The 22,838-nt window shown below is 41.0% G+C and overlaps 3 protein-coding genes across 3 annotated transcripts in view; 1 reads left to right on the top strand and 2 right to left on the bottom strand.

Annotated features, from left to right (window-relative positions):
- LOC130385976 (connector enhancer of kinase suppressor of ras 2-like) overlaps positions 1-4,142 on the bottom strand; it is a 28,524-nt gene extending 24,382 nt beyond the window's left edge. The window contains exons 1-2 of the mRNA XM_056594764.1: positions 4,079-4,142; positions 438-601 (exon numbers count right to left, since the gene is read on the bottom strand). Of these exons, the coding sequence (XP_056450739.1) occupies positions 438-601; positions 4,079-4,142 (228 nt within the window). The remainder of the gene's footprint in view (positions 1-437; positions 602-4,078) is intronic.
- Positions 4,143-7,412: 3,270 nt separating this feature from the next.
- nlrc3l1 (NLR family, CARD domain containing 3-like 1) lies at positions 7,413-12,219 on the top strand. The gene is made up of 6 exons (XM_056593536.1): positions 7,413-7,828; positions 8,178-8,267; positions 8,427-8,501; positions 8,610-8,718; positions 8,811-9,051; positions 9,188-12,219. The coding sequence occupies exons 1-6, from the start codon at positions 7,650-7,652 to the stop codon at positions 10,753-10,755; spliced, it is 2,262 nt and encodes a 753-aa protein (XP_056449511.1). The 5' UTR covers positions 7,413-7,649; the 3' UTR covers positions 10,756-12,219.
- A 195-nt stretch (positions 12,220-12,414) lies between these two features.
- Positions 12,415-22,642, bottom strand: rnf121 (ring finger protein 121). The gene is given in 11 exon segments (XM_056593555.1): positions 12,415-12,460; positions 12,612-14,807; positions 16,357-16,458; positions 16,775-16,908; positions 18,125-18,245; positions 19,498-19,605; positions 19,749-19,817; positions 19,819-19,901; positions 20,054-20,195; positions 21,749-21,786; positions 22,512-22,642. Coding segments are annotated over 10 exon segments (996 nt in total). The 5' UTR covers positions 22,590-22,642; the 3' UTR covers positions 12,415-12,460; positions 12,612-14,686.
- Between the last annotated feature and the right edge of the window lie 196 nt (positions 22,643-22,838).

The raw sequence follows: 22,838 nt of genomic DNA, 5'->3' as shown, positions 1-22,838 counted from the left end.
CCAATTAATTTTGCAATCATAAGTAAGCTTGCAGAAGCCCGGTCAGAATCGGGTATTAGCTGATTCTGATTAATCTAAGTTTTAAATTATTCTATGAATTTCATTATCATGATGGCCTTTTAGTACTAATTAAGTCAAACTGGTTGCTAATGATGTTAATTTTGCCCATCTTCAACCAGTTATCTTCCTTTTCCTCCACGGCAGGGGGAGGTTACCTGATTTCAATTTATAGATCATTATGAACGCCTGCTTAACCTCCTCATGGATAAATCATCGTCATGGTTCTCAACATTCCCAACAACATTCCCAAGCAAGGTTAGATTCCAGGGATGCCTGTGCTTTGGGCCGGATGCATGTGGGCAGGTTTGAACCAACCAGTCACAGCGAAGCAATGGGGAGGAGCAAGAAGAAGGATGCGGAGGCTGTGGGAGACTCACCAGGGCACAGAGCAGGTCCACAGCCTCTAGTATGAGCTCCTGGTGGCCGATCCGGGACACACCCAGGTCCTCCAGCTCCTGGTGGGTGATGCGGAGGAGCTGGTCGCCCCCCACCTTCTCCCTCTCAAAGGTCTGGGTGTACTGCTGCAAGCAGTCGTCCAGGCCTGAGGGACAGCAACAGAATAAGAAACCGTTTGGATCAATGAGTCATGATGGGGGCTCGTTCAGATTCCCTCAGTGCCAAACACTTCAAATAACGAGTATTGTGGCGTTCTTCATTCAAGGCTCTTCATTCAACTTGGCTCTCTCTAAAAGGCTAAAAGTTCTTGGTCATAATAACTCAAACATTTATATTTGTTTGTTCTAGATTTATTTATTTTTTAATGGTGTCCTGTTTTAGGCCTATGGTCACTTACTAAGTAGTCACAGCGCAAACTGTAATTCATCAACTAAAGGGTAAATACAGGGAAACCAAATCCAGTTGAAATAGCATAACTAAGTACACTCAATATACTGTATTTTGAATGTAGACTTTATTCCTGCTAAGGATTGAATATGATGACTCGTAAAATAATATAATATGAGTGTTCGGGGGGCACACAGTTTAAATCTTCACCCTCAAAGTTGCCCTAAAGTATATACATTTTAATTTGTACTAAATGTATTAAACTGAACTGAAACTGAAACTTACCCCACTAGAATCCACTTCAGAATGGATTCATGAAGGGAGAGAGTGGTGGAGAACCTTGGTCACTTGGACCTCGCTCTACCAGATGACCTATTTCAGTCATGACTAAACTGCTGGGGACGTTTTTAGCTTTAATTAAAAAGGTTGCACTCAAATCTATGAACACGAGATGAACAAAAGACCCACAACACAAAGGCTCTGCAATTATATGTTCATGGCTCCTCAGTGGTGTTCTTCCTTTTTAACGAAAACAAGATGGTACCCAGACTACTTATAGATAGAGGTTATTTACACAGGGTTAAGCATTGGGGTGGACCTTAAGCTCATCAAGCATGCTGTTTGAGTTCAGCTGTCCTCTAAATGTGGGTTGTTCATGGTTCTTATCAAATGTTAAGGCTTTACTAATCTGTCTTTTTACCAAGTTAATTGAGACTCCTTGTGTCAATGAAGAATTCCCGCCGTAACCATAGAAACCCCAGCACAGGGTTTTGGCAGGGATTCCCCTCGACAACGGGACAAAACCAGCAAATAAGAACCAGGACAAGGGGGCAGGGTGCTTTTCAGAGCATTCTTAGACTAAGCAATGGAAAGAATATCTTACTAAAGCCAAACCTTATTTATTAATCATATCTTTTACCTATAGAAATAAAATAACTTGGCTCTCTCAGCTCAAAGAAAAAATTAAAAGCAACAATATTATACCTCACTATTTCATAGAGAGAGAGGAACAACCATGCTGAGGAGGCACACTGCATTTATCCAACTCAACTGATACTTTTCAATGCTTTATTAATAATAGCAATAAAAATGGTCCTTAAAAGGGTCACATCTCCATTAACATATGAACTGTGCAAAGTAATCTCTCCATCCCAAATGGGGTCGCAATGAGACCCACGCACTCTAAGGAACTATAAACCGCTACATCCTCAGATTAGATAACATGTTTTTTATTTGAAAGTGCACTGTAGCACTAGCACTGTAAACATGTATTTTCCAAAGTGGTAGTGCCCTGTTGACCGATCGAAAAACAGATTGAAGAATTCATCATAATATACTTATAATTGCAATCTTGTACGAACAGATGTCTAAACACTTCTCACAACATTATTCATACCATATTGACTTTCTGTTATTTTTACACCAAAAAAAAAATCCAGGTGCCCAACAAATAAAAACACAAATGCATGCATGTTAATTTATATTAGGAAACAGAAACCCTGGACGTTTGGAATGGCTAGGGAATCGGAATCTTGGTGGAAATGGATTTTTGGAATAGGTTCGAGAATTTAATTCTGGGTATAGGTCGTTTAGATTATGATGCCTGGTGACATATGCAAATAAAGCGGAAGCAAGCATCCTGTCTGATCGAAGAATGATGCAAGGGGAGAGGAATGAACGTGAGACCAGATTCAAAACCCCTTCAGCACCTCTTTGTGTGTGTGCGTGCGTCTCAGTGCCTTTCTATCCATCACGTTAAATGACCGTCACTGAGCTGTGGGGACGGATTGTCTCTGCTCCACTTATCACACGAGGGCCACGAAGAAGCTCCTAGTGATGTCACAACATGGCCTCTCATCCAGCCACCAATCCTGTGCCTCCTGCGTCGGGGATGCATACAGTCAGCCCACATACATATTTGTAAAAACCCAGATGATGTTGAGCACGATTTCTACAGTCAGTGCTTCCTGATGTGTGTGTATACATCCGACGGTACATCACACAGCTGCACTCACACATGGCCGGCAAATGAACTGTCAAGTGCAACGTGATCAAATATGTAAACCTGGTTGCAAACCAACTCCTACTTATTGGCCTCTGATCTTTGTGCATGAATGTAGACAACATGTTCGCTAATGGATTATTAATGGAAGGTTCTGAGGTAACATCAATACATATCAACACATATATGACTAATGCGTTATGACAGTCAGTGGTACCCCTATTCTGTCAGTGGAGCATATTATTATGGATCACCAATGCAAAATACTAGGAATAAATACATAAGTTGAAAAACTGCAAGCACACAAAACCCTGTGTTCCAAAAATGATTAATCAACGTCAAAGTGTGACGTTTTAGTGCGGCTATCATTTATCTTAGGTCATCTTCGAGCTCTGGTTGTTTGCTGGCCAGAGGTTTAAAATAAACATGATATCCTGTATGTTTCATCCTAAATATGGCCGGGCTTTAAACCTTTCCTTCAACCATATAGGCCTATCTGTATCAAGAGTCTGTAATTGGGATATCATACACAATCTAGCCTACTGTTTATTCAACAGAAAAGTAGAGCTCAACAGAAATGTGTGTTGTGTTGTGTGTCAATTTAGGCTTAACATTAAGCCTAAATTAAGTTTAAGATAAGTATCATAACAGTTGTTTGACATATTTTGCTTCAGTGCATAAAATATTAAATATTTGCAGCTGGTAGTTATAATTCTGATAAAGTTGTGTTCGTACACAAGTTGTTTAGATTATTGTATTATCATTTAATTTTCATGTAAACTGCTTTCAAAGTCCTGTCGTTGCGTAAGTCAGATCACAAAACCCTGGAAGTTCAAGAAAGCCAGTGTAGTGGCGATTTGTCCAGTATACTCGTTTTGAATGAAGAGCTTAATGGAGTGGCGTTAAATATGTTTATCTTAGATTTGATGAAAATGCGTATGATATGAAATCTGCAGCAACACAAGGGCAAGATAATAACTGGATGATGGAACGTAGTTTTTCTGGTTCACAAATGCCTACATCTTAAATGCAGGAGAACATGTCGATTGACTTAAAACTGAAAGGTTTACCAAGATTTTGAAAGGCGCAATTAACCAAAAACGTACATCCTTTCAGGGAACACAAAAGGGAGAATCAGCAGGTGCAAACGCGTTCGCCTCAAAAGTGTTGATTCTAATGATACACAAAACACTTCAAATTAAAGAACATTTAGTGATATTTGGTATATCCTACCTTTCATCCAGTCCACCACTTGACTCGAGCTCCACTTGCTTACAGGTTCCATGACCAGTGCCATTGCAGAAGTTTGTCCCCCCCCCCCCCCTCTCTGACAAAAGAAGACCCCCAAAAACCCCAACTCGCAGTAAATACTGGTGTGCAGTGTGTACTGTGTTTACAAGCAATCAGTTAGCACCATAGGATCCAAAAATGCCGTTTTGGGGGAGCTTGAAACGAGCCACACGGACCTCTGCACATTCCTCTGCTCTTGTGTGTCCGCTGAAAGGGCTCCTTTATTCTTTATTTGTCATTCCCGTCAGACTCGGAGATGTTGGAAGTGGTGTGCCACTACTGCTCCCCTATTCATCATCAACAGGACCGTGCGCGGCGGCGGAGGAGGACGCACAGTCTGCTGCCTCTCGCTGGCGTCTGGGAAGCTTTGATTCGCTGCTCCCCAAAAGACAGACACGAGCTCCAGCCTACGGATAACTGCGAAGCCAACCCGTGCTTAGCAGTTTTGCACGACTTGGTGTTTCTGAACGTTTTCCTCGCAGCAACCCCCTTGGTTCCTCTCTTTTGTTCCCCTCGCCTTGTTGCCCTTTGTATCTGCTCACGCTGCCATCACACAAAGCGCAGTGGAGTGGAAACGATGGTGGAGTAGTAGGGATGGAGCACACACGCACCACAACACCAACTCTGATCTGGTGCCATACAAAAAACACTGTTTAATACACAGATGTGTTAAAGAAGCAGGTTTAGTTAGCTATAGTATAGATGATGTCTTTTTTATTTGGATGAAAATTAACAACTGAAGTAGCCAAACAATGGTTGAAATTATTGTTAATTTTTTTTTCACGGAGATCATGTTGTTAATTGTGTGTGTTAATTTTGTGTGAATTATGGTGGGACCTACGCAATCCACAATAGGCCTACTATTTTATTAAATGTAATTATGTTGTTATTATATAAAGTGTAAAGAACACCTTCCTCCAGGACATGTCAACAATATGCTGGGATGAACGAGGCCAATGAAATAAATGAATCTAACAGACAGCTTTAATATTCTGACCTCGTTTGTTAAATTGTACTTTATGTGTAAATAAATAGGCCTAATAATGGAAATAAATATGCTTTATAATATTAAGTCGCCTACCTTAATTGTATTGTAAAGCTTTAAAATTAAGTTGTTCTTTCTTAATTTCACCATATCCTTGAATATTAACAGATTTTATATATATATATATATATATATATATATATATATATATATATATATATATATATATATATATATATATATATATATATATATATATAATATATAGGCCATGTAAGGGATAATGTATAGAACCCCTGTCATTATCATTAAAATAAGCCCCTACAGGGGGGGGGGGGGGATATTTCCGATAATTGTAAGACTAATGACACTCACACCTGGTGGTATAATATGTCCCCTTTAATTAGCAACCGAAGACGCTGGGGTTGACAAGTTACCGAACCACTTGCGGAGTGGTACGAAAGACGGCAAAAAATCCACTTTCCTGGACAGCGATCAGCTTAGCAACGGTGAAATATACATGGACCTATTAAAGAAGGAAATATATAATCAAATATAATTTGTAGGTGAATTTGTGAAATATTTTGGAAAATGTACCGTCAGCAAAACAATGTGTGTGTTTTCTCATATCAGTAGTCACGTTTCCATCTAAAAGGTGATGCCAATCTTTAGGAAGTTTGCAAAAAAGAAATTCGAATTAGGTGCGTTTCCATCAAGTGGTGGGAGCGAGAAACTACACACATTCCAGGGCTTGTCGTATCCTTTTGATAACAGCCTCTCTTAGGTCCTGATATATAGGCCTAGTGGAATTGCGTTGATTTCCATCTAAAATAGCTGTAATGTTTTTTTCTTCTTCGATGAGAGCAAGGAAAAGTTGTACCTCTTCAGCAGTCCACACGTAGGCCTATCTATTAATCACATTGGCCATCTGTTCCATGGACGTATTTAAAGGATAGGCTACATTGTACATATTTATAATTCGAAATTCGTCGCAGCCTTTATACCACAGATACTCCAGGGTCTATGATATAACCACGTTTTCTGATTACAGTTTAATGCATTTTCCACAATGTACCAGCTCTCAATTTGAAGGCTGAACAGATAATTTGACTGGAATTAATTAGTAGGTGTCCATATATCAGGGATTAATGGACACAGTATAATTAAAGGATATGCAAACATAGACATCCTATATCATATAGATATGATATAGGATGTCTATGTATACAAACTAGTGCTGTCAGTTAAACGCGTTATTAACGACGTTAAAGGCACCCAGTGCAACTTTCGAGGCTTAAAAATAAACATTCAATTTCTAGTCTTTTTTACACGTAGTAAGTTTCAATAACTCCATACCATTACATACCGACATTCAAGCAGCAAATATGAGACGTCGTTGTGTGGTGAGAACTGATAGAAAATCGATAACAACAACAATGCCGCCATTTTCTTTATTTTTTGTAACCTACAATAAATAAAGCAGGCTTCCAGTCAATGGAAAAATGGCTTCTCCCCACCGGCGATTGTTGTTGTTTACGATTTTCTATCAGTTCTTCTCACCACACAGTGACGTCTCATCTTTGCTCCTTGAATGTCGATATGTAATGGTATGGAGTTATTGAAACTTACTAAGTGTAAAAAAGACTAGAAATTGAATGTTTATTTTTCATTGAATGTTTACATAAAGTTGCACTGGGTGCCTTTAACGCAAACCAATTTTAACGGCGTTAATTTTTTTATCGCGCGATTAACGTCAATTATTATTAAAACAACAACAACAACAAAAAAAAAAAAAAAAGCAGTCACCTGACTGCTATATTCAAGGCATGTTTGTATGTTCATCGTTTAATTGCAGGCTTTTTTTTTGTATCGTCCTGTTTTGATCTGTATATGCCAATGTTGTTATCAATAAAAAAACATTTGCACAAGGCAGACCGATGCACTACTCCATGTTGATAAGAGCATTAAAATGAGAACAATTAATGGGACTTTTACTGCTCGTGGCGCCCCCATGTGATTTGGCGCCCCCCACAAATATGTACGGGCGAACCTGCCTGGTTCGCCCGTACATAAAACCGCCACTGGGCTGCAGCGAGACCTCCCCCCGGGTGATGTACGAGGCAACACAAACACACCAACCCTTGGCGCGCTTTCTATTTCACATCGATATATCTATTCCCACGGCCCAGAAATAACAAGATCTGGCGTTGATCATGAACTGCAGCCTCCCTGCTGTGGGTGGCGGTGTGCAGTTAAGGCTGCTCTACTATCTGACCCAAGAAAGACAAGTGAACTAGGAAGTTAAGGGTGCAACTGATTACCCGAAACGTTTCGATTTGTTTCTGCGTCTAAAATATCACACATTTAGAGTACTTTTAATTGGTCACGCGTGCGTAACGGGTAAACATTGGATCATTGGTTTAAGATAATAACCAGGGCTTTGTTGTTTCTGTTTCACTGCAGACAACCTTCCCTTGTCATTCTGCCGTTGAACAGGAACATTACTGCGTGTCACTGAAAAAGAAAATAATGGAACTGGGTGATACGGACTCGGACAGTCTTCCCTTTGGGGAAGGCGTGTCGGGGCGTGGAGGGGATTCCAATGAGGGGGGAAATGATGATGATGATGACCTATACTACATCCCTGAGAGGAGAGCTTCTCTGGATCTGGGGCAGGAGTCTTCACCCGGAGATGGTGCCCAATGGTGGTGAGACGAGATGTTACTACTTTATTACTCTGATTAGAAGTTTGGGTTGGATACCTTTTTTATTTAAAAATGGTTGGAACACTTCTGACTAAGTTATATTTTGTTTAGGGTCCTTCAAGGACCAGCTCACATGCTGATCATGGGACTCCCATGATCAGGATGTGTACTGGTCGTATGGTACTAGTAAGATTCTTATCTAAAATATTTTATGCTGCGTTTAATTATCCAACACAATTTGTTTATTTCTAATAAGAAATAGCATTTAGTGAATACTTAAGCACAAAGATGTGGTTGCACATCGAAGCTATTCCTTCAAATGAACACGCATATTTTTTAATGATTTCTAAAGGTGCCAGCCGGCAGTTCTGAGCTATACTACTATGGGGAGCGACGAGGAAAGGAACCGAGAACAGTCAATGGAGGACCAAGATGAATCAAGGTGAAACAAAAGAAAGAGACATTGAAGTGTTGTTATGGATGAAGCACAAATATATGAATTGCATAAACATACATCTAAACACAACTGGATGTGTTTTTAATTTGAAGGGGTACTGTTCATTTACATGATAATGATTGCATTGAATGTGTGTGTCTTCAGAGTTCTACTGGAGAGCAACGGTTCTTTCTCTAGCGACTACTCCTTCAACAGTGATTGTGAGAAGACCACACGCAAGTAAAGATAACCTTGGGACATACCTCAACATGTAATATGTTTTTGCTATGCGCCACCTTGAAATCATGCATTTAACCCTTTCCCCGCCGTTGTGTAATCGTGCACTAGGATCGGAAGCAAAGCACATCCCGTGCGTGGGCATCCTAAAAAACCTCCTCTTCTCAGCGACTTCACTGAACCGCCACACCCCTCGTTGACTTTGGCGTTTACCTTCCAGGTGACTCTTCATTTCTGCATCTGTCGAATAATCATTCATTTTTATTCTTTTTAAATAATAATTTGGTTTGTGTATGCTATTTTTGTCAACAGGCTATCCGTGAAACACTTGAGAAGATGCCAGAGGGGCATCTGAGGCACTTCAAAGAAACTCTGTGGAGGAGTTACCCACAATCCCTCATTGCTTCTCCCCAAAGCATGGACTTGCTGGACCTAGTGGACCGCATGCTTGGGTCTTTCAACATCCAGGGCTCTCTGCAGATAGTCAAAAACCTTCTGGAGGAGATGGGGCAGGAGCAGCTTGTTCTTAACCTCCAGGAGTTATGCGTTCAAAGTATGTACATCCCATTTTATTCCTCTGATGTCTTCAAATCAAAATCATTCTTAAATCCCTTATTCATAATTCTAAATGTGTCTAGCCTTCATATTGGACGTTCAAACTAAAATCTTATTTTCTGATTTCTTTGTAGATGAAGTACGTTTTGAGCTGAGACAGAATCTGAAGTGTAAATACAGGGACGTCCAGGAGGACTCGGCGATACAGGGAGAGAAGAAGCTCTTCCACGACATATACACCGACCTCCACATGATCAAAGGGTTGGACAATGGACCCAATGTTCAGCACGAATACAGGAACATAGAAAAATTAAACTCTTATCACAAACCAGAACCCACCATCTCATCTAAAGATATCTTCGGCAGCAATTGGATCGAGAAGAAATGTTTGAAGGCTCTCCTGATGACCGGCATGGCAGGAACAGGAAAGTCCATGGCAGTGCAGAAGTTCATCCTGGACTGGGCTGAGGAGCGGTCCCACCAGCACATCTCTTTTCTCTTCCCGCTGCCCTTCAGAGAGCTCAATGCCTTCCAGGGATCGGAGATCAGCATGCTGCACCTACTAAACCAGCTCTACCCAGAAACCAAAAAGTTGAAGGACATATGCGCGGTCGGTGGACATGTGCTGTTTGTCTTGGACGGTCTCGATGAGTACACCCAGGAGCTTGACTTCCAATACACAGAGATCTGGTGCGACTTCAAGGAAGCCACACCCTTCAATGTGTTGTTGGTCAACTTCCTCCGAGGGAACCTGTTCTTCAGCGGCCTGCTCTGGGTCACGTCCCGGCCTCTGAGATCAAAGTGCATGCCGTCGGAGGGCGTGCATCAAGTAGCGGAGGTATGGGGCTTTACTGATGACCAGAAGGTGGAATACTTCAAGAGGAGGTTTACGGACCCTGTACACGCAGGTCGGGTGATTGACTATGTCAACTCGTGCAAGACCCTCCACATCATGTGCCACCTGCCCCTGTTCTGCTCGGTGTTGAGCCAATTGTGGGAGCGTAGGTTTGCCGGGCAGAGGGGGGATCTACCCCAAAGCATCACACCCATCTACACCCAGCTTCTTCTCGTGCTCCTGTCCAAGCGACGTTTGAGAGCGCCAGCTCGAAGCCCGAGCGAGGAGAGAAATTTCCTGGTGGGCCTGGGCAAGACGGCATGGCTCGCGCTGGAACAGGGACAGGTGAAGATCACCGAGGCCCACCAGAAAGCGGGCATTGGGGGGGCGATGGACGAGGCGGTGGTCAATAGCGGCTTGTGCACAGAGTTTACGGTCAAACAGTTTGTCATGTATAGTGAGACGGTCCACTGCTTTATTCACTCCACCGTTCAGGAGTACATGGCCGCCCTGTATGTTTTTCTAGAGTTCAGGAACCAGGGAATGAGTGTCTTCAAGGAATCATCAAAAAGAAAGCAAACCCAGGACTTAAAGAACAGTAAACAGGTTTACTCAAGTGCTTTAGAAAGGACCCTACTCTGTGAGGATGGGAGATTTAACCTTTTCCTACGTTTTCTCTTTGGCATGGCGTCAAAGAGCAATGTTGAGCTTCTCAAACATTTCATCGGTTCTACAGAGAATTGGCCATCTGTCGTTAAGGACACTGTTGCTCTTATTAAGAAGAAGATGAGTGAAAAGCTTCAGAATCATCCTGAAACTAGAGCCCTCTTGCAGTCCTGTCTGGATGAACTGACCCCGGAAAACTAAGGCTGAATCCGAATACTTAGTACATACTATTTCTGTTCAGTGTCTACTACTTGACTGTACCACACTTGATTGTGTAGTACGGTCTACAGCTATGCGTAGAACGCCTCCGAACGCTTCCGAACACCGCCGAAACTCCACCGGATGTTTGGAGATGACGTATCTCCCCTCAGACGCAGGCAAAATTACCTTGATAAGTAACCTGTTTTCCGTCTTGTCATCGTTGCTATTAAATTAAAAGTCTCTTTTTACTTAATTATTTACTTTACTTTTTTTAATGTCTCTTTTTTCGCCGCTTTCTACGACGTCTTTCTGGTGGTGTCGGGTCAGCCATCTCTTCTTCGTTCGTTACCTGACTCCGGTTTGCTGCATCTGCATTGTGGGATAGCGTAGTGAACTCCGTTGTTTACTGTGGCGGTAGTACGGATTCGGAAACGTTTTCCGGACTACACAATGCGTACTGAGCATTCGGACGCGCTATATTTGTGGCGTACTACAAAATGCATACTATATAGCAGTCAAGTATGAGTATTCGGATTCAGCCAAAAATTGAGAGCTACAGCATTGTTTTTATTTGGTTGATCATTTATAAGTCATAATACTCCCTAATTCCCCATGGAAATGCATATGCCTACATAAAAACCCACCCAAATATAATATAACTTGATTGCAGATGTTATATCACTATGCAATAAATCATTTTCACTACTGTTTTGATATGAACTTTTTTATTATAATATGGCTTTATGCACCACATTTCATATGATGTCACATTTTATACATCTTTTGGTTTGATGAACAGAAAGAATAGCCCAACTTAATATTTCGTTTTGGGATACCCTTTTAGGAAAAGAAAACAGATCAAGTTTTTTAATCAAACGCATTCCTAAAGATATTATACGAAACAAGTCTAACCTGTTTTCAACTGAACCACTACAAATTAGCTTAACACAGTAACAAATAAACATAATGTTCACAAGGTTACATGTAAAGTTTTTATCCAGATTGCTTACTGAATGGTACTTCACTGAAGTGTTTCTTAATCCTCTTTTTTTTTCTGTGTGTTCGTAAAGTGACATGCTTTTTGGCGATCCCTTCAGGATTCATCACCACACAAACATAAGTAGAGGACAAGTCCTCAGTCGTCACATTTTTCAGCTTCAGATTCCGCTGGACTGTACCATTTGAAGTGGTGGATCTGCAACAAGTCCATCTTCATTATTAGAGCTACTACCCATAATATGATGTATTGCTCTACAGTCAATAAACAATGACAAAGTATGTATTGCAGTGCAGTCAATAAAGCCAAAACCTACGTGGTCTTTGAAACGCTAACTGAAACAATTTAACTGCACATATGACAGGCTACAGTTAATATTTGAAGTGTTTCAACTAATCAGAATCAGAAAAGGTTTATTGCCAAATACATTTACACATATTAGGAATTTGTCTTGGTATTCGTTACACACCATCTTAAAAGTAAACAATAAACAATATTGTATCTGTTTAAAGTCTCTCCTAAAAATAAATAAGTAGGCCTAGGCTATGCATAAAAGTTATAAAACCCTCCACCCCACTCACTCGTCCATCTCTGATATCCTGGAGGTGCTCAGAGCCTCGGGGAAGGAGCCGTTGACCAGCCAGTAGATCACGGTCAGGTCGCTATCACCATGGGGGTTCGCCATGCAGGTGAGAACCAACGTCCTCCCTGTCGAGTAAACGCAAAAAACAAACACAAAAAAATACATTAAACTTTCTTCAGAGACTATATTTAAAATGCTCGATGTCATCGAATATTATGACACATAAACGTAGCACTGTTTCATTGAAGGGAGCATTGCATAGCCTGTCTAGATTACCTAGACGAGCTCTTGTTCGGGTGCGGACTGGACCAATTATCTCAGGAGATTTTGCTGTGGAAATGTTATTAACGTTAATATGACATAATACATAGAATCTGAGATTAGTCATCTGTACAACTCACCAAGGGAGTCATCCGAAGACAGGAGGCAAAGCAGCAGAGCTGAGGATAAGAGACAAAATGTTAATTAAAGACTAATGGGCCAGCAAATATGAAAAGGTTAAAAACAAGAGATTACCTATAACATGTGGCTGCTTCATGTTGGCTTGGTGTTCCTCTTACAATCAGTTGTGCTTTATATACACAAGTCACTTCCCCTACGCCCACGGATCTACACGTAGGGGAATTCTGCGTTATGTTTGGGTTGACCGTAATCGCATGGTTGTTAACGTTTTGTGTTTATTTACTGGAAAACAAATTTTCCAATAAATAAAAAAACAGTCAATAGCCAATGGCTATATTATATAGTTCAATGTGTCAACTACTAAAACATTGGTGATTTTATGAAATATGTACAGGTTACAAAATGTATGGAATAGTACCATACATACATGACAAAGGGGGTAGCCAACAAATTGTAATGCAAGAAAAATATTTAATGGATAGATCACATTTACTCAAAAAAAGTTTAAACATTAAATCTAACTGGATGAGATTCAATCCACACTGATTGAACCCTTCCAAATCCCAGTTGTGGCATTTGTCGAGTTAATTTACATCCGTGCAATTGAACAGTGATCATTTAATAAACTAAGGTATTTTCATACAATTTAAATTTGTTTATGTTGGGGATCTAGTTTTTTCTTTGTTCAGGGACAGCTGTAACAGGGCATAGCAAATCCCCCATAACCCGTCTCATATGCTTTGTAGCGTTGTCCTTACACAAAAGACTTGGTTCAATATATTTGTACACCGGGTGACATTTATTAACAAATATTCATGAAAACAAAGGGTGACGACTGAATAGATAAATAAATGTATATGCCAATCCACCATCCGTCCAGTTCTTCTTGAATACGGTATTCTGTGCTGCAGTTACAAAGGGAACCGTGTCACCTTCAGAGGAATGACAGTGATCATCTCAGACCACATGAAGAAGCTTTAGGACCACTTCAAGTCAACCCCTCAACTATTGTAAAAGTGTGCAGCACACAGTGCAAAATATTAAAACAAATAAGACTGGCACTCTGCATAATATCCGACAGCTATGTCAAAGTACAATTTTTAAAAAGGTCTTCCACGAATCCAATTATTAACCAGTAAGAACTACATAGGGGATATGGCAATTGTGACACTAAAAGTAAAAGGCTGAACGACAAGATCAAAGGAGAGGAGAACCTCACCGTACCATTTTCATTAGTGTTATGTCTTCCTCATCCTTAAATATTCATATGGAAATTCTAATTCGATTGTGAAGAAAACAAGAAAAGTCAAAAAGGAGACAGCAGAGAGAACAAAGCCTATCTGCTACTACACAAATGATATTTGAGCACAAAAGGGGAGAGGACACAACCTCACTATAAATTAAATTAAATATTGTATCCAAGTACGAGATACATGATATTCACAATATCATCAGAAAATGTTTGGAAGTTGAATTTCACTTAGTGATTAATATAGTTAGGCATAGTTCAGAAAAAAAAAAAGTGTAAGGGGACAGGGGGGGGTTACCAGTAAGATCATTTAGTATTTATTGTTGAAACCCAATGCATTAACAGTACTTAAGACATACTTTCGGTGTGGGAAAAGCACCTCTCCATTTAAAACAAGCGATCCTGCATATCAACCAACCAATAACCATTCAAGTGTATTTGATGTGCGATGTGTTCAGAAAATATTTCTAATAATCTGAGACAGACATCCAAATTCATGTTACTAGTAAAATTCAAATAAACTGTAAATACGGATATGTTGTGCCTATAGATACATACAAAAAGGTACATATCTAGACACAAGATTGAAAATCTTGTTTTTGAGTTCTAGTTCGGCTGCTAGGTCCAGCAAGCCAGCGCATTTTCCTCTTTTTCCATCTTGTGTGTCCATCTTGCCACCCAAAAATCATAAAAATAAAAATCATTCAAGGCCAAGGATATAGTTGATTCCTTGGACAAGTCCTATAATAACCGGTTGCCAGGCGACAAGGTACCGAAGCCAGTCCAGAAGCTGTCCATACATTACGTGCGGTCTCTCCCAGCTTAGAAATGGGTTAAGGAATAAAAAAACGTTCGGATACATACAGGTCACAAAAAAGCAGGTAGGGGTTAAAGGATTTGATCGGTTTGTTAAGAACCCACGTCAATTCTTGACGTGTCTATGTTGAGACGTCTATGTTGTTTTCTCACCTGCTGCATCAGTGGAGGTGCGTTTAAGAATTGGGCAGTTGGCGAGGCTATCGTCTATTGAAGGATGGTGCCCACAAACATTTACATTTTAGATTTTTTGATTACGTTACTTGCCCCTATGCATGCTTACAGACATGAATTCTGAGCGGAGATGAAGATTGCGTTTTAGGCAGTCTGATAATTCTCAATTCAAAAGGAAATAGAAACATTTCAATAAGTGGCGCTACGTGTAAGAGGAGGCACTCCACCGATTGGAACGCAGCCTTAGCATTCACCTCTGAATATAAACTCAGAGCTCAGTTCCCAGTTTGATTAATCTGCATAGAACGAGATGAACAACTGAACACAAATATCACTCTTTCCCAAATGAGGCAGTCCATTGCAACCAGTGGTACGCAGCGATAAAAAGAAAAGACAAAAAAAACGGCAATTTAACAACCAAGAATTCTAACTGCAGGCCTATTCGTCTCCGTGAGCAGCGGCAAGACAACACAAAAATGTGTGAATTTGATTGAGAGCACTATTGGAAAAGATTATGCAGCCAGGGCAGTTTGTGTGCGCTTACGTGCGTTTGACAAAACGTAGATCCAGCTGTGGGGGCAGCTTACGCAAGGCTTACAGTGGACAATAAGGATTGAACCCTGTGCCTCTCAGGTTCAAGGCCAAACAGCCTAGCCACTGCTCTGCCATGCCCCCTGAACTATAATTAGAAACGGGAAACACGACGGACAATGGGTCGAGACGTCATCGATGTCTTGTTTATTTGCGTACAACGTGCATTTGGACACGTTGGCTGCCATGGGAACCTGAGGCGTCAAAATTAGTTGGAGCCACAAAAAAGGAAGAGGAAATCACCTCTGCCTGATCACGAGCTGCCTTGACATTTACAGACCAAAACCAGACCCACTAGTCACGTGCAGCCAACAGAGACACCAGAGACGAGCCGTATCTAGGCACGCCTCAGCAATACTTGGGAAAAAGTGGTGTCCAGTCTGAACTGGCTTCAACTTACATTTTGCCTGACATCTATGCTATTGGGGAAAAAAACTTGCAGGCTGATATATTGCTTTGAAAGAATATATATATATTTTTTAAAGGTATACCTTTTTTTTGTGGATCATTGCTTCCAAGTCTACATCACGACCTGCAAATGACTCAAAAGCTGAGCACATTATACGGATCATTAATTTTAAATTATTCAAGCACATTCACCACAGTGATCATCAACAGACACACAAGGTGTTGAAACCAGCAGGTGTGTTAATAGCGCAGGTGAAGGACATGCTCAAGTCACTCATTCGTCATGAGGCAGTATTGACAATATATAACCATGATATCTGTAGATGGATGTTGTAGATGAAGGGCTGTGATTGAAAATACGAGCAAACATTGAAAGGATACGGGTTGCTGAACATCCTCTTCAGGTCCACCTTCTCTTTACAGTACGGGCAAGTCTGCTTCTTTCCCACAATGCACCAGCCTCTTATGCAGAACTCATGGAATCTAAAGAGTGATTTAAGGTCGACTTCCTGCCAAATAAAGGTCAACTTCGGAAAACGGAACTGATGCATACGTAAACAAACTATGATAAGATAAAGAATTTATTATTTTGTTAAGTGTATCCATTACATAACTATTAATACGTTGGGATGTTCACATTTACAAATTAATCATACAAAAACACACTGATTAGTGTCTCCCGTATAACACAAGACTGATATTCGGAGGAATTAAATAATAATTTGCAGGAAATTCCCTCATTTACAATGAAGCTTTACCTTTCCACAGAGCGCATTGGTCCGTTTAGATTGAAGGATACACATGGTTGCAGGACAATCTGTACGTGTTCTCGATGATGCCCTCCTCGCTGACGTCTACCAGGATCTGCTGACCACACACCGCGCAGATGTTGTCTGAGAGGTGCTTGGTTGGCATCCCCGATGCGCTGTAATACTAGAAGGTGGAAACAACATGGGGCCGGTTAATTGTTAACTGTGGGTTATTATTAGGGATGCACCGATCCGCTTTTTTCACCTCCGATACCGATACCGATATCTGAGGTTTAGTATCGGCCGATACCGATCCGATACCGTTATAGAAAAACAGCGCGAAATTACGGCTACAAACTGTAAGTTTCATTGAGGGGAAAAGACTGGGATCATGAGACTTGAATTTTTGGAGGTGCTTTATAAGGTTTGTGGTATTAAAGCTAGAAGGTTTAGTACCACCCCTCGGGACATTTACTTTGCATATGTTGCATGTAGCCGTGGAGCTTGCTGGCTTAGGTAAAGTGAAATAGCTCCAGATAGCAGATCCTTTTGCTCGCTCCATTTTGCAATCACTGTAGGCTCCGCACGGCGTGTTGCTTGTTTATGACGTCACTCACAGCGCACAGCATAGAAACTGAATAGATCAGCCAATAGATAGATAGATACTTTTATTAATCCCGTGAGAACATTTTCGTGGGAAGGTAGTAGGAATAGGATTCAAGTATGTACATAAACGTAAAAAAATAAATAATAATAATAAATGTTTAAATATGGATCGGCCCATTTGTCACCGATACCCGATCTAGAAATGTCTTCAATATCGGTACCGATACCGATACAAATATCGGATCGGTGCATCCCTAGTTATTATGAACCATTTCTTGACAATTACACCGAACTGGTGAGACAATTGAGGTACTGTGTAGATGCCGAAAAGCATTGCCAACTCAATTTGGTGATGGCGTAGCGGGACGGGAAGGGTTATTCAATAATGACTACGATGGATTGGGTTCCTAATGACAGGCTCCAAGGTCGGTAACCTTAGTGTTTACGACGACTATAGAACACAACACACGTTGTTAGGCAGTAGGAAAATATCAAAGAAATCCAAATGTCACAATGTATGAAATTTAGGAAAAACGATCTGAAACTTGTGATTAAGGACATGAAACGAAACATAGCAACAGTTTGATCAAGTATTCAATGGAAACTCCCTGATCCCTCTACTCATGTGTGTCTATTTATAAAAAGGCACACCAGATTCTTCAGCGGTTCAGCCTCACTTCCTGTAATGTGTACATACGTCCACCGGGTGGCACAATCTAATTATCTATATCTAAAAAAAATAATGAAAATTGTCTCCAACAAGTAGTTGTAACACAGTGTTATAGTCCTCTCACCCCAACTGTTGAAGCCATGAAGTCTGCACACATTTCGGCAAAGTCTCGCCCCAAAACTCCGTAGTACAGCCCGTAGAACAGCAGTGACACGCCAAAGTCCATTGCATCTTCTGGCTTTATTCTGAACAAAACACATGTTCAATAAGAGATAAATACAACCACTGCTTTGCTGTTGGAAGCAATTCCTCAGAGTAGACTACAGAAATGCTGGGTGTGTGAACACAATTATGGGAATGCAGTGACGTCGACTATATTCATAAACTTGGCAGAAATCCACCTTTGGAATTGCTCAATTGTTCTGTAAATGATACTTTGGACATTGTGTAGTCAAGTTCTCCTCATGTTTTCAGTTCAATCGCCTGGATAAAAAAATGGTTTAATTATTGTGCCTTATCTGAATCCGATACCTTATGCCAATACTGTGTCACCGTCACATATCGTATACCTGCGGGGCAGAGTACACACCGGTAGAGATAATGGCTGACGAAGGGAATACCTGATCTTAATAGTAGGTTAGCTAAGGACAGGTCAAATGGCATCTTGTTTTAAGAGCTATGATTGGTCTTGAATGGGCATGAATTGCTGCATGTTTATTGTAATTGCCATGCTCCACTAGGGGGTGTCATAAGCACTATATACATCTACAGAAACATACCGATTGCTAAGCTTATCGTTCCATGGCCTTCAATGCGGGGGTTACACCACAGGCTTATAAATACAGAATGACTGTTACAGATCATTCCTGGGGTCACATAGAAGAAAATAAATCCCTGGGTAACTCTTCATGGATTCAACAGAAGGATTACCAAACCGTACAGATGGATTACTAACCGATACCGACCGATCTCTATACCCACGGATAACTATACATTATTAAATCATACCTAGGGATTACCAAACCAAAGCCAGGGATTACCAAACCATACCTAAAGATTACCAAACTGCTGTATCGTGCACCCATGTTTTATCCAATGAAAACAGGTTGTTGTTTTTCGAGATTAACACACGATAAATGAAACATTGCATAATTGACAATTATCAATTGTGCACACAGCAATATGGATATCAATTTGGATTCAGAGCGAATTGGGTTTTCTACCTCTGATTGAATAATCATAATGGAAACCAGTGTGACCAGTAAGCAAATTTGAAATGCGATCAAGTTATCTGGGAACGATTTACTAATCTTGGAACGAGATCAATCTAGTAAACCGAGTACGGTTAGGTTATAATATGTGCACAGTTTAGTAATCCATGGGCATGGATTTGTGATGCATGAGCATACTGTAGTTTATTAACAGTGGGCATGTTTGTCGTTATATTTAGTTAGCAATGCACCTTAAATCAAGCAGAGGTTGGGTGACGTTACATACCTGAAAATCAAGTTTATACCAAACAGGGTAAACATGACGACCGTGTAGCCGACTATTCCCGTACCATAGCTGATCTTATAGAGCAGGAGGAACCACTTATAGACCAACCTGGTGAACAGAGAAACAGCCAATAGTTAAACCATCATCACAATAGGACATCACTTAGGAAAGGGCATGGGTAGGGCTGAACCCATGTCTACATGCAACATGGGCGTTGCTGGAGTGTGAGTGGGGTGTCGGCGGGCATGTACCTGGGCGTGGTACAGTTGAGAGGCTTGCGAGTGGCGCGGAACGAGACGAACGCCGTGACCACGAGAATGGAACCACGTGGTGAGAAATCTCCACCAGTGGAGCTTGGTGGTGAAGTAGAGCGGCACCACCCACATCTGGAACAGCGTCACCAGCTGTGATAGCGCAGAGAAGGTCAGCGTTAGAAGAGACAGTGGGTATTCTCTTAATCAAATGGTAAACCTGAGTTTATAGCAAAATAGTGTAGCTACCCTTTATACCTCAATCTAAGGAGTAATTGCACGCGTGTGTGTGTGTGTTTCCTTACGTTGTATGACTTTGAGTGCCTCTGTTTCCATTGGACAAGCACTAGCTGCGCGACGACGAGGGTGACGATCAGAATGAGCACCATCTCTGCATGCATGGCCTCGTGGCCCTTGTGTTTGGCATGCATTCTTGCATGCTCCACCCTGCAAAAAGACCCGCACACAGTGAGTTAACAGTCACCAGGAACACCAGCACCACAGCCATCTTGACCACCAAGCCAAGTAGAGTCACCCTCACTATTAATCATCTGGAATGACTCAAAGTCAATACAGTCCTCTTGGACGGCAGCTTGTCTTCCCTCTTAAGCTACCGGCTGGCCTTTTTCTTTTGGTTTCTCTTTTAAGGGGCATTGTGAATGGTGAGAGACATGAACTGTAAAAAAGTAAGCAAACAACTTATTTTGTTCCATGCTGTGAACTAAACTAACCATCCAACTGATTTCCCTAGCCATTGAGCGACAGGAGACGGGCACAATTACTACCAATAAAACCATGGCCTATGCTCTCGAGACAATAGAGTAGTAGTTCTAGTTTATTTTGTTAAGCACCTTCCACACATTGTCTTTCTGTGCAATGTTCCGGAACATTTCCTGCATGTGGTCATGAGAATCATGAAATCTTCACTGGCCTGCTGAAGCCCTAGTAATATTACCCTGTTGCTGTCAGCACGGCCGTGTTGTGAATGAAAGCAGTAACATTTCCGGTAAGACGGAAAGCCTAGGGCGAGCGACCAATCAATCACAAGACTCCACGGGTGCTGATTTGAATCAGCGACTGTTTACCCTAACACCCCAATGCTATCAATACTGAAAATCGTGTTCACAATCAAGACCCTTCTTCTAAGAAGGACTGGTGGACAGATTCCACGATTGGAAAATCTTCCCAGTCCGCTAGTTTTATGGCGACTTGCATTCCTAAGTGCTTGCATTGTTGCATTACCGCCGTCTGCTAGACATTCCCCGGGCCCATCTATGTCAGCATTTATGCGCCATGTGTGAAAGGGTGCAAGATACCAATGCTCGGGTATATAGCTGTGTGTATGAATGGTGAAATCTCTTGTGATGCCTGAAAGGTTATCCAGTAATTAACCGGGAACTCTGTGTGAAAGAGGCTTTAGAAAGCAGACCTAGCTATAGGATATTTTATTAAGAGACATCTAGCTGAAATAACTTCTTTAATTTGATTATTTGAATATTAGCCACAGCACCACCTGTCCATAGGCTGGGCGGGTGGTGCCATGTTGGCTACAGTCAGATGGTCCACAATGATCCAAATTATCCTCAGGGGGTTTGGGTATGCTTCGAAATAAAGAAAATGTAAAAAGGGAACGTTGACAGTGACATGAAAAAAAACACACCCAAATATTCTCCTTCCAAAGAAAAAGCTCAATGGCTGCGTTTTCTGAGCCATTGCAGTTTACGCTTTCATTGCAGTGTAAGGACTTCAGAATAATGTGACCCATTGCCAAACTTGTACTATTCATTTGCCCTTTGTTGTCATTGGTTCTGTACTGCATTATTGTGCCAACCTAGGCCAAATCCCTTAATCCTGATTAAAACTGAAGATATTAAAATAATTTCTGCAACACTAGTCCTTCACAACAATTTTAAATAAAGGCAAACATAAACAATTTTAAATAACTTTAATCAGGTATTTCCGATGGCATCACGAGAAACAACTTATTTTACTTGACTGACCTCCACTTCTCTTCTGGCGAAAGTTTGGAGAGGTCAACCTGATCAGCCGAAAACAAAAAGAAATTATTATAGGCAGGCAAACTCAGTGTCAGCAAAACTATTTAAAATAGCAAAGCCAACTAGATCGATTTTTACTTTGAAGAACGGCGGTGGAAATAACTACACACGATTTTATACAACATTGCTTTGAATATAAAGACTTGTTTCTGAGACTGAAGACCCATGACCTTTGAACTGCCAATTGTCACGTCACTACAATAAATAAATACAAATGCATATGCAAATTGTATATAGATTATTAATTTAAGTAGTATACATGCAACAAAACAGTTTTCATTAAATGATTTTAACGCTAAGGAGACCGAACTCGTTGATAAATGACAGCGAAGTAAAGCCCCTTATTTCCTGTGGTACTACTCGACTGAAGAGCTAAGTCGACTAGCTCTACTAGACCACTCACTGGCCAATCCACTTCTCATGAGTCGCCTCATTTTAGAAGTTGTCGGCATGTCTTGCACAGTTACAAAGTATACAATTCGATCAAAGAGGTTAAATGAATTGCCTTATGTACCACATGAAGACATTGTACGTCTGTCATTAGAAGACAGATGGTAAAACAGCCGCTAGCTGCTAATGATAGCTCAGGCTAACCAGGCTGTGCGGAGTGCCGGCAAGATGTACACAACTACTTTAGGAAGACGTTCCAATTACATCCATGGCGTTTAACTCGCCCTGGTAATAGGTGCACCTTGGGCCAACTCACCTGGTTCGGTTCATGGTGATGTCCCACTCCATGGTCGTGTTCTACACCATCAACCTCCACCTCAAACACTCCTGCCATTTTTGGGAGCGCAGCCTTTTGCGGTCCGTGTTTTGGCTTCTCTGTGGGTATCAGGTTCCGCCTTGAGAAAACAAGTCTCCTACGTGGAAGTGTTTTTCTTCTTATAGATGAAGCAACCACGTTTACAAAGTATATTTTACATGATCTATCATTTAACTTGTGTAAACGTTGCATAAATACAATATATATATATATATATATATACATTCAAGTTATTTTTTATATATAAAGCCCCAATGTTTATTATGT

Source organism: Gadus chalcogrammus, chromosome 7 (assembly GCF_026213295.1).
Source record: "Gadus chalcogrammus isolate NIFS_2021 chromosome 7, NIFS_Gcha_1.0, whole genome shotgun sequence".
NCBI classification, from domain to species: domain Eukaryota; kingdom Metazoa; phylum Chordata; class Actinopteri; order Gadiformes; family Gadidae; genus Gadus; species Gadus chalcogrammus.
The sequence above is the reverse complement of the archived record's forward strand: the minus strand, read 5'-3'. Positions and strand labels throughout refer to the sequence as shown.

What these genes read in the sequence shown, in the direction of transcription:
- nlrc3l1 (XM_056593536.1), top strand. Translation starts at nt 7,650, where the DNA reads ATGGAACTGGGTGATACGGACTCGGACAGTCTTCCCTTTGGGGAAGGC. An exon ending in CTTTGGCGTTTACCTTCCAG is followed by an intron (nt 8,719 to 8,810) that starts GTGACTCTTCAT and finishes TTTTGTCAACAG; the next exon opens with GCTATCCGTGAAACACTTGA. An exon ending in CCAGGAGTTATGCGTTCAAA is followed by an intron (nt 9,052 to 9,187) that starts GTATGTACATCC and finishes ATTTCTTTGTAG; the next exon opens with ATGAAGTACGTTTTGAGCTG.